This window comes from Antechinus flavipes, chromosome 1, assembly GCF_016432865.1.
Source record: "Antechinus flavipes isolate AdamAnt ecotype Samford, QLD, Australia chromosome 1, AdamAnt_v2, whole genome shotgun sequence".
Lineage (NCBI taxonomy): Eukaryota > Metazoa > Chordata > Mammalia > Dasyuromorphia > Dasyuridae > Antechinus > Antechinus flavipes.
This window is the reverse complement of record NC_067398.1, coordinates 725,437,484-725,448,218: the sequence shown is the minus strand read 5'-3', so window position 1 is coordinate 725,448,218 and position 10,735 is coordinate 725,437,484. Positions and strand designations below refer to the sequence as shown.

General features: G+C 41.3%; 1 gene segment (V, D, J or C); it reads left to right on the top strand.

Moving 5' to 3' along the window:
- Positions 1–5,180: 5,180 nt before the first annotated feature.
- On the top strand, positions 5,181–6,016 carry LOC127549172 (immunoglobulin lambda variable 7-46-like). The segment is given in 3 exon segments: positions 5,181–5,236; positions 5,343–5,654; positions 5,853–6,016. Coding segments are annotated over 3 exon segments (519 nt in total).
- The last annotated feature ends 4,719 nt before the right edge of the window (positions 6,017–10,735 follow it).

Genomic DNA, 10,735 nt, shown 5'->3' with positions numbered 1-10,735 from the left:
TTGTCCAATTGGTAATTAGTCTTAAGTGCTTAGACTTCAGTGCATCAACTCAGTTTCAGCCCATTACATTTTGCCATTAGGTATATGAGATACCCCCAAAGTTATTAAGCAGAAGACCTTTGAGATGTAACTGAGCATTCTAGGATATGGGTTAAATTCAGCAGAGGAGGAGAATGTATCCAAACCGTGAGACTGGCTGAAGTCACTAGTTGTGAGACTAGCCTATCTCAACAAAATCATTGTTGAAAATTATCTATATATATATTGGGAAATAAAAAGTTTTAATAAAAAATTAAAAAAAGTAAAGTGGCTATTCCCCCCAAAAAAGTAATGAGTCCAAACACAGTGGAAGTCTAATGGGTGAGTCCTCTGGCATTTATATTCAGAGGACACCAGTCAATGTAGAAGACAGTTTTCCCTGGTCAAGTACAATTTAGTCTGAGTAATAGAGAAGACCAAAACTCCACTTTACCATTTTCATGGAGATCCACAATAACAGTATGATCATTACACATAGTAAACATGGTAGTGATACTCACACTTATGGACTCAAACGTACAAGCCCAGCCTGTGGACTTTCTACAAATAACTACATCTGTTGTGATTAGTAGGGATGGAAATCCTTTTCCTGCCTAAAGAGAATGAGTGATCAACATTGGTTATTTAGCTCAATAGGTGGCCAGACAGTCCTAGATATACACAGATACTTAGGTAGTTAGAACTTAAATTAATTTGTCTTTATGTGCCAGGCTCTATGCTATGGCTGGGGTTATAAATAAAAATAAACAATTTTATTTTACATTCTAGCCTGCCCCTGTTCCAAAGAAACTTTCATTCTATAAGTGGGAGAAGGAAGCAGAGGAGGGCTAAGGGCAAAGGACAAAATATTCATTTCAGATCTCAGGCCACACTCCTGATTATAAAAGTCAGTCCCCATCCCCAAGAAATTTACATCTTTTGGGGGTAAGATAGCCTCTGCCCTTGATTATTCCTTAATGTCCTTAACTTGTTAACTGTGTTAACTGGTTAATGTTAAGGTTAATGTCCAAATGTGACCAGTTGTAACCAAGCTAATGGCTTTTTGGATGGTGAATCCCACCAAATGTAAATTTGATTGCAATCAATTTAATAACTATTTAGATAGTAAATCTGACCAATTGTATCTGTGTGGAAAAGGTGAAGAACTTACAGATCAAGCACATATTGATCAGAGACTCTTAGCTAAAGACTTATGCACTAGTATCCCTCTTTGGACAATGGAATACAGTCCAGGTCTTATCTAAAATCACATGTTTCCTCACCACGTATCCTCCATTGGACAGTGGAATATAGTCCATGTAAATCACATGTAAAATCACATGCTTCCTAAACTGAGGTCTTTAAGTCTTTAGCTAAGAGTCTCTGATCAATATGTGCTTGATCTGTAAGTTCTTCACCTTTTCCACACAGATACAATTGGTCAGATTTACTATCTGAATAGTTATTAAATTGATTGCAATCAAATTTACAATTGGTGGGATTCACCATCCAAAAAGCCATTAGCTTGGTTACAACTGGTCACAGTTACTATCTGAATAGTTATTAGGTTGGTTACAATTTGTTACATTTACTATCTGAATATTTATTAGGTTGGATACAATTGGTCACATTTACTATCTGAATAGTTATTAGGTTGGATATAATGGGTCTTTACTATCTGAATACTTATTAGATTGGTTACAATTTGTTATATTTACTATCTGAATAGTTATTATTAGATTGCTTACAATTTGTTACATTTCCTATTTGAATAGTTATTAGGTTGCATTGCAACCAAAGTTACAATTGGTCAGATTTACCATCCAAATAGTCATTAGCTTGGATTACAATCCCCTGAAAAAGCTTTTAGCCTTGTCACTGACTGTAGCTGGTTTGGATCAGTTTATCCTTAAGTCCCCTTGGTTAGAAACTTAGTATTTTAAAAAGTTCCTCAACTCACAAGTGATGGGAGATGTGTGAGGCAAAGACCACCGGCTCAACTAAATCAAATAAATCAGGGAGATTTTTCAAGGTAAAAGCAGAAAGGAATTTTATTACAATCTCCTGAGAAAGGGTGTCTCTCTCCCAACAAGCAGTCAGACAGGGAAAGTTGGGCACAGTTAACAGATCAAGTTTTTATAGAGATCTGGGCAAATATTCTCCATAGGCTGGACCTTTGCCCTCATTAGTCAGGAGAAATGATGTCATCTTCCAAATCATAAATGAGGAAAAACTTCTCACCCAACCCCATCTTTAAGATTACTAATTACTTTATGTGGGAATATCAATGCCAAGGTGGCCCCAATTTAGTCTCACAAAGAAAAGACCCATGTGATCCCATTCTTTGCTGGATAAAGAGACTTGAGCCTGGGGCACAAATGACCTTTTACCTTCTCTCAATTCTTAGAACACTGACTTCATCTTGTGAGATAGCTTTCACAGTTCCCTTGATTCAGAGACATCCGAACAAGATATTTCATCTCTTCCTCCCCTTATCTTGTTCTAACAATATCTGTGGAAACCTAACTTCTCATACTTTTTACACTGTACTAGAGAAAAGAGAATTTCAAAAAAAAACAACAGATTGACACCACAGAAACAAAACATTTACAAAGCAACAAACTCAGTGAAAAATGGGATGAACACAATAAAGACAATGACATCATGCGATATTAAGCAACATTGAAACAAAATTAAAGGACTGAAAAATTTGATGAATTGTTATGGGCCAGAAACAAGGTGCTGAGTCACTGGAATTGATAGAGACAATGCTTATGTACTTAGTTCACACATTACAGTTCACACCTTTAAGAGAGCATATAAGGAGGAGTCCATTAAAGGACAAGCCCACCAGAGACTCTGGGAGATTGACAAGTCAGGATTGACTTCAGGAGATTTACAAGTCAGAAACCCACAAGCCTACTCTCTGGGAGGCAGAGTCAATTCATTCCAACTTCCACCTTTGTGCTGGCTGGAGACATTCGGGAGAAGAGAGGCTGAAGTTGGCAGAGGCAAAGGACAAGCGTCAAGAGCTTTTGGAACCAAGGAGAGAGATAGGCCTCTAAGAAAACTGAGCTATTTTGAAGGAGATAATAAAGGATCTGGACTTTAACAGTAGGCTGCATTTGAGGTGATTATTACTCTGAACTGAAAATAAGGCTGCCTCCAGAAATCCCCCAAGAAACCTGCTCACAGAGAACAATATATTCTAGAGAAGAGAACACTATAATGAATATTTATATCTCTTAATAAAAATAACTGATGTAGAAAATATTGAGAGAAATTAAACATTCTTGTGCTACCTGAAAACCAAGATTAAATAAGAACTTAAATATTAAATATTATTAAATATTACAGATCAAGTATCTGTCTGGATCTTTGAGAACAAGAGGGTATAGGGAAAATAGAAAAGATGCACCAGTTACTCTCAGAAAGAGACCCCAAAATGAAAACTCTCAGTAACATCTTAGTCAAAATCCAGAGATTCCAGATTACAGAGAATAATGTGTCCAGCATCCACAAGGTAAAAAAAAAATTAAAAGGTATTCAAGAAACAGCATAAAAAGAACGGACAAGAAGATGACTGCCCAGAAGAAGAATACACAAAAGCAGCTGTGAATAACTAGGTTGGGTCTCCAAACTCAGCTCTTACCCCATGACCTTGGCCCCTTCTCTGTCCCAGTGAAATCCATTTCCTTCTAAAGGGAAATAGGAGACAAAGGAGAGAGGGGAGGATGAGGACAGATTAAGGGTGGCATGAGTCCTAAGAAAAATAAATTCTAAATAAGAATTTACAAAATTATTTATAGCTGTTTTAGGGATGGTCAGGAGTCAGAGCCCGAGGGAGTTCTCATTGACTGGAAGAACAGATAACAATTGATGAATGTATAAATGTGATAGAATACAATTGTTCTGTGAGAACCAGGAAAGGGGCAATTTCAGAGAAATCTTGGAAGGAGAACTTGTATGAAATGATGCAGAGTGATGTGAACAAAACCAGGAGAAGAATTTATACTGTGACAAGATGCTAAAACTGTCATGCCACAGTTCTCTTTTATTGTCCTGACTCAGTTTTCCTAATTGGTTCTGCCTCAGTTTCCCTAATTGTTCTGCCTTGGTTTCCCTAAGTTATCCTTCCTTGGTTTTCTTAATTGTTCTGCCTCAATCCCTTTAGTTGCAAATCCCCCTCCAGTGCATTAAGACTGGTATAACTCAGGACTATTTGCTCTAAGGTTATAAATTGTCACTGTGTAAACTCAGAAAGGGGTAATCCAGACATTTTGTCTCTTGCCAGACATTTTCTTAACTTCCAGCTTGTTAGAATTTATGGTCCTACCTCCCAACCTGTCACAGCCGATTTGCTGGTTCCTGCCTGGAAATTCCAGCTCACCAGAGTTTGGACTTCACTCCCCTGCCTTTGTTTAGCTACTGTGTATAAATATGTCAGTGAGGACTGGCATGGGCTGCTGGATGCTGGATTCTTGGAGACGATAGTCTCATTCAGCCCTGGGACCAAACCATGGATCCATTTGATCCCAGTAAATGTCTCCCTTTCGAAAAATCTCTCTAATCTCTATCTTGCCTCAGTTTCTCCAGCATTTAAAAACCAAACAATTTTGAGATGAAGAAATATTGAGCAGGGATGGTTTGTAGCTGACACCGGATGGATGGACCTGGGCTCTGATCAGCTGGCTGGCTGGGCTGGTCTCAAGAACTGTGTCAGGAGGCTGGGATCCCAAGGCCACAGGCCAAAGAGAAGGAGCCATGAAACAAATGACTGGCCCGTTCAGCTGGCTGCTAAAAACACTCCAGTCTTAGTATTCTCTGAGTAACAAGAGATGGCTCAGGGGGCTTGGCTCCAGCAGGGGTCGCTGTGGGACTACCATGGCTACATTGTTGCAGGGCATGATCACAGCAGAGAAACCACAGGCAGAGTGGGCTTTGAGGGCTTTCCTGCAGCTGGGTCCTGGGGGGGGGGTAACCTCAGAGTCAGGGCTGTCCCAGCGTCTCAGTATTAACTAGAGCCAGCAGGAGTCCCCACTCAGGGCCCCAGCAAGGGCACTTTTGACTTATTTGCATAAAGGAATGTTCCAGCCTCCCAGGAGGGGGTGGGGTTGGGGGATAAGAGGGAGCCGGGCCCGAGCTCTGGGCCCTAGGAAGCAGAGCATCGACACCATGGCCTTGATCCCTCTCTTCATCCTGCTTGTCCTTTGCACAGGTTGGGGCCAGATTCTCTGGGCTTTAGGGGGAAAAGAAGGGGTGAGCTTCATAGCTGGGAATCTTGTCCCTGTTTCTGATATATGTGTCTGTGCTGTTGGTTTCAGGGAGCAGAGCTCAGTCTGTGGTGACTCAGGAGCCTTCTCTGACCGTGATCCCAGGAGGAACGGTCACCCTGACCTGCAGCTCCAGCACAGGGGCGGTCACCTCTGGGCACTATCCCTATTGGTTCCAGCAGAAATCTGGCCAATCCCCGAGGAGGCTCATTTACGATACCAACAATCTTGTATCAGGTGTCCCTGCCCGGTTCTCAGGGTCCCTCCTTGGGGACAAAGCTGCCCTCACCATCAAGGGGGCCCAGCCTGAGGATGAGGCTCACTACTACTGTGCCTTGCATTATAGTGGTGGTCTATGGCACAGTGAGAGAGACAAATGGGGAACTGAGACAAAAACCTTCTGCAGATGCCTGGCCCCAGATAGGAGGCTACTCAAAGGTGTCTGGGAAGCCCAGTTTCAGGGCCAGTCTAAGGATGGTCCTGCATTCACTTAGTTGTCCTTTTACCTGATGGGGTGTATTTCCCAGGTCCGGCCTGAGAGTGCGCCCTCTATGGATGCAGACCTGGTGGTGAGAGGGCAGACCTTGTTATACCTACAGAGGCTTTTTGAAACTGACCGGTCCTACACATTCCAGGCACTCCCTTTGGAAGCCAGCCAGAGCCATGCTGCTCTTTCCAGGGATGTTGCCAGGACCTTGAAAGCTAGGAAACCAATGGATGAGTGATCTAGATCTGGAGGAGAATTCAAACACGTCTTCCTTCCCAAGAAAGAGTATCTGGAATGCAGATTTTAAAAAAATAATATTTTATTCCTTCCCCTACACAAAATAATTTTAATGTTGATTTCTTAAAACTACAAATCCCAAGTTTTCTCCCTCCTTTCCCATCTCCACCCTTCCCTGAGACAGAAAGCAATTTGATATAGGTTATACATGTGCAATCTGACAAAACTGATTCTGAGGAAATCTCCTGAATGGATCACTAAAGAAATGGCTGATGACCTCCCAGCCTGCCCTGTCTTCTTTGTAAGGTCATTATCTCTGTTGTGGATGCTCTTCTCTTTCCTATCTTAACTCCTGGGTATTTTCCAAATTATTCCTCTACCTTGATTCCCTTGCCCTTTGTCTCCACCAATGGTCACAATAACCAAAGGCCAGATGTGGAGGATTCCCACCATTTTCTGCTTCTGTTCCTATTCATATGTTGTCAACAAATGTATCTACAGAATATCATGAAACTGAGCTGACCTGGTTGATTCTAAAATGATATTCTCTGATGGCAAATGGATCCTCACTGGGGCAAATTCAACTCTGATCCTCCCCAGACCATTCAAAATATCACTCACCATAGTGGCTGTTCCTCTTTCCTTTCTCCTCAAACCTCCCATGTCTCCCTATTCCCCTAATCTCTCAGGTGACTAATTTGTCTCAACCTTCACTGAAAGCACTGAACCATTTTCTGTAATGGGCTGAGGCTTGAGTTGATGCACTGAGGTCCCAAGCACATGAGGCTAAATAGTAATTGGACCATACTCTATTAATATGTAAGCTTGGAGAAAGAATGGTCCCCACCCACTCTTTGTGCAAGTCCTGATGTGTTGTATAGGAAATGACGATTTGGGTGGGTGGAGGCAGGGGAGTGGAAAAGGAAGGGGAAGGAGAGACTTTTGGGATGGCCATTGCGACGGTTGCCTCCACCGTTGACTCCACTGTTGGCTCGGCTCGCGTCGCTCTCTCAGCTGGCTTCCTGTCGCAACTGCCTATATTTGCTATCGCAATCTTTCTTGCCTATATTTGCTATTGCAATCTTTATTCACCTCTTCACTTCAATAAATATTGAAGATTTTTCCCTTAACCTGAATTCCTGACTCCGGCTGACTTTAAATACGCGGTCATTACATCAGACACTTAACAATTCCTGGTTGTGTGACCATGGGCAAGTCACTTAACCCCAACTGCCTCAGCAAAAAGCAAAAAGAAGAAGAGAAAACAAACAGAAAAGCCGTCCCAAAAGTCTCTCCTTCCCCTTCCTTTTCCACTCCCCTGCCTCCACCCACCAAAATCGTCATTTCCTATACAACACATCAGGACTTGCACAAAGAGTGGGTGGGGACCATTCTTTCTCCAAGCTTACATATTAATAGAGTATGGTCCAATTACTATTTAGCCTTATGTGCTTTGGACCTCAGTGCATCAACTCAAGCCTCAGCCCATTACAATTTTCCAAGAGCTCCCTCTTATTCTCTCCTATACTTACATCTCCCAGATGTCTTTTGTCCCTGTCTCTGCTTTCTCCTATAATGAGGTTGCCTTTGTCCTTAATGAGAAAGAAACCTTTAAAGGCACAGGTGATTTTGTTCCATTCAATATTTCCCAGCAGCTTGTACCCTCTGCCATCCTCACTCTCTCACTTTTCTTCCATGTCTCCTTGGCTATTTGGTTTCTTTCTCATTCCCCAGTCCATCTCCCCATCCTTTGTAAACTCCAATTGGATCCGAACAAGTTCTGGAGGCATCGAGCTATCTCTTCTGTCTTCTGTGACAAAACTGACTTCAACATTTGCCTGATTCCTTGCTTATCTTCAGTGTCAGCCCGCAGTTAGCCCAGGGAGCAGGGGAGTATACATTCCACCTCAAGAGAGTGAGAAGAAGAGGGGATGAGATTTGAGTCCCAGTGACCAACTAGCTCAGGGGAACAAAGTTGTGGCAAAGATGGCCCATAAGTGGATTGGACACAAGGTTGGCTCCTTCTCCCTTCTCTGGGAGGATGGAGTTTCTTGCCTTTTGCTGGATAAAGCAGGGGCACCTCATTACAAGGTAATTTTGGAGCAACTAGTTTTAGGGAAGCAGTCATTTTGGAATGAGGCAGGTACAAAGAACTTGGAGTTGTCCCAAATCTCCATAATTGGTGAAAAGCCAGAAGATAATTCCCCAAACTCAGCATTTCCTTTGCACTTTTCCTTCTTCCAGTGCTTATGGGATAAGCATCCTTTAGGGGCCCAGATGCTCCTTGTCCTAATCCTTGCCCACATCTGGAAAGTAAGAAGGTATAAATGGGACATTTGGGGATAAATGGATGAAGAGCCCATGTAATAAAGGAGTGGGGCTGGATGGAGTAGAAGGCAAAACCCAACAATATGTACTTTTGCAATGAAAAAGAAATAAAGATTTACATAGAGTTACAATGAGGGGTTCAAGTAAAATGTATTATGCCTCAATTGAATAAAAAGGCAACATAATTTTTTAAAGGCAACAATCAAAATGCAGTGAATAAAGATGAAAAATTAAAGCATTATTTGTAAATTCAGCTTATATAAGGAAACTATCAAGACTGAACATATATATATGCCAAGTGTCATAGTATCTTACTACCTAAAAGCAAAGCTAATTGTATTAGAGATGATCAGGCAATAAACAATAATAGTTGAAGACTGTAATTAACCCATTTCAGAGCTAAATAAATCTAGCAGAAAGATAAACAATATGTTAAGGATCTACATGGAATTTTAGGGGGTTTAGGAGAAATCATTCATGATGTAGGTTTCTCTTAAATCATGTAAGTGGTGAATTTGATAGAACTCCAAGTGGGGAGTCAGGAAAGCCTGATTTCCAATCTGGCCTGAGACACTTACTGGGTTTATGATCCTGGACAAGTCAATCAATTAATTCTGTTTGCCTCAATTTCCTCATCTGTAAAATAAATTGGAGAAGGAGAAAAACCAATAAAATATCTTTGTCAAGAAAACCCACAAGGAATCACAAAGACTCAGACACAACCAAAATCCCTAAAAAAAAAAAAAAAGGCAACAAAAGATTTCTGTTATTTATGGGAAAGAAATCACAGAAGTATCTGTATTTATCACCTGTGAATGACAAATTTGGAAAATCTGATGGTGTACTAATTTATAAAGAATTCAGATACAAATTCACAGAAGCAGAAACATTAAACACCTTCCCACAATTTAACAAAAAGTAAAACTGATAAGAGGAAATTAAAAGTAGGATGTATTCTCAAAAATAGAACTGAAATAATATAATCTTTAAAAAAATAATATTTGCGTTAAAGAATAAGTCACAGAAACATTAAGTAATTAAGGAAGCCTCTGTTCCTGTGGAATTGATGTAATGCATAATTGAGGAACCAGATACTAAAGATCATCCTGCTTCTTATTAATTGCCCTGAAAAGATTGGCTGGTCAATACACAGAGGATGGCAACAAATTGTATTTTGTTAGACAGCTAGAAGAGAAAAATTAGTTTTCATATTTATAAGCATGCCTTAAAAGGAGAGCACCATTGGTTATTGATTATATGGGGACAAGATATTAGTAATGGAGAAAGACTTTCATAGGCTGCAGGGGAAGAGTTGCTATTTCCTCTGAGCTTTCTTTGGAGAATGCCTTAAGCATAGCTGAGAGCAGGCTTATAGAAGAAGAAAACAGAAATAAGATAATAATGTACAGTAATAGAGCAGGAGATTTCAAAGAGCCTCAGACTTACCTTATGGTACCCTGATGAGAAAATACTTGCTAGGGAGTATCTACTAGTTTGGGGGGATGAAAGGATGTGTGGACTTTTAGTCTTATGGAACTTAGTGGCCAAAGAAATGTGAAGAGCAACCCCTGAAATCTGAGATCCATGTTGACTGTAATCATGATCTAATGACATCCTTTCCAGTTTGGTGTTTTTATCTCTTGGAAGAACTTACAAAGTATTTGCTGTGAGAAAATCAGTTATGTCCCTATTGTGGGAGCAAGTGTGGGAGTCCCTTCAGGACTCATAGTAGTCTTGAGGAATTTCTCTGCTGGGTGCAAGTGGGATTTGAGCCAACCCCTCCTCTCCAGGCTTCGATCTTAGACTTGGAAGTCTTTTCTGGTGATATGTGGCAGCACTACTCTGGGACAGGCATTTATGGGGTGCTTATGGAGGTCTAGCAATTGGGTAGGAGGGTTTGCCAAGTCCAATTCAGGGCAAATCATTCGCCTTTAGTACCCACCTCTCACCCAACACTTTACTTTACCAGTAACTATGCCCTGGAAAAATCGTCTCAGCAAAAGGTTAAACCAGGTTAAGGATGACCCATAGGCCTCTATCTCTTCAGGGATTTAAGGGGATGGCTACCCAATCATGTGGCAACTTCCCCACAGAAAGCACAGGTGATAGCAATTTGTTGCGGTGCCCATAATGGCAGCTGGAGCAGGCACTGTGGAGCACTGAGAGCTTGGTCAGACATTCAGGATGCCAAGGTCATCGGCTGCATCCCAGGCCATCAGCTGTCATGCTGACTTAAGACTTTGATGACTCAGAGGAGACAATGAGGCTGAGGACTTTGCACAGCTCTGCTTCGCTTAAATCCAATTTCCACACAAATCAAGACATCACCCATACCACTTTACCCTTTCTACCTACCTTAAAGGCCTGTGATGGTGGCTGAGTGATGAAGCAG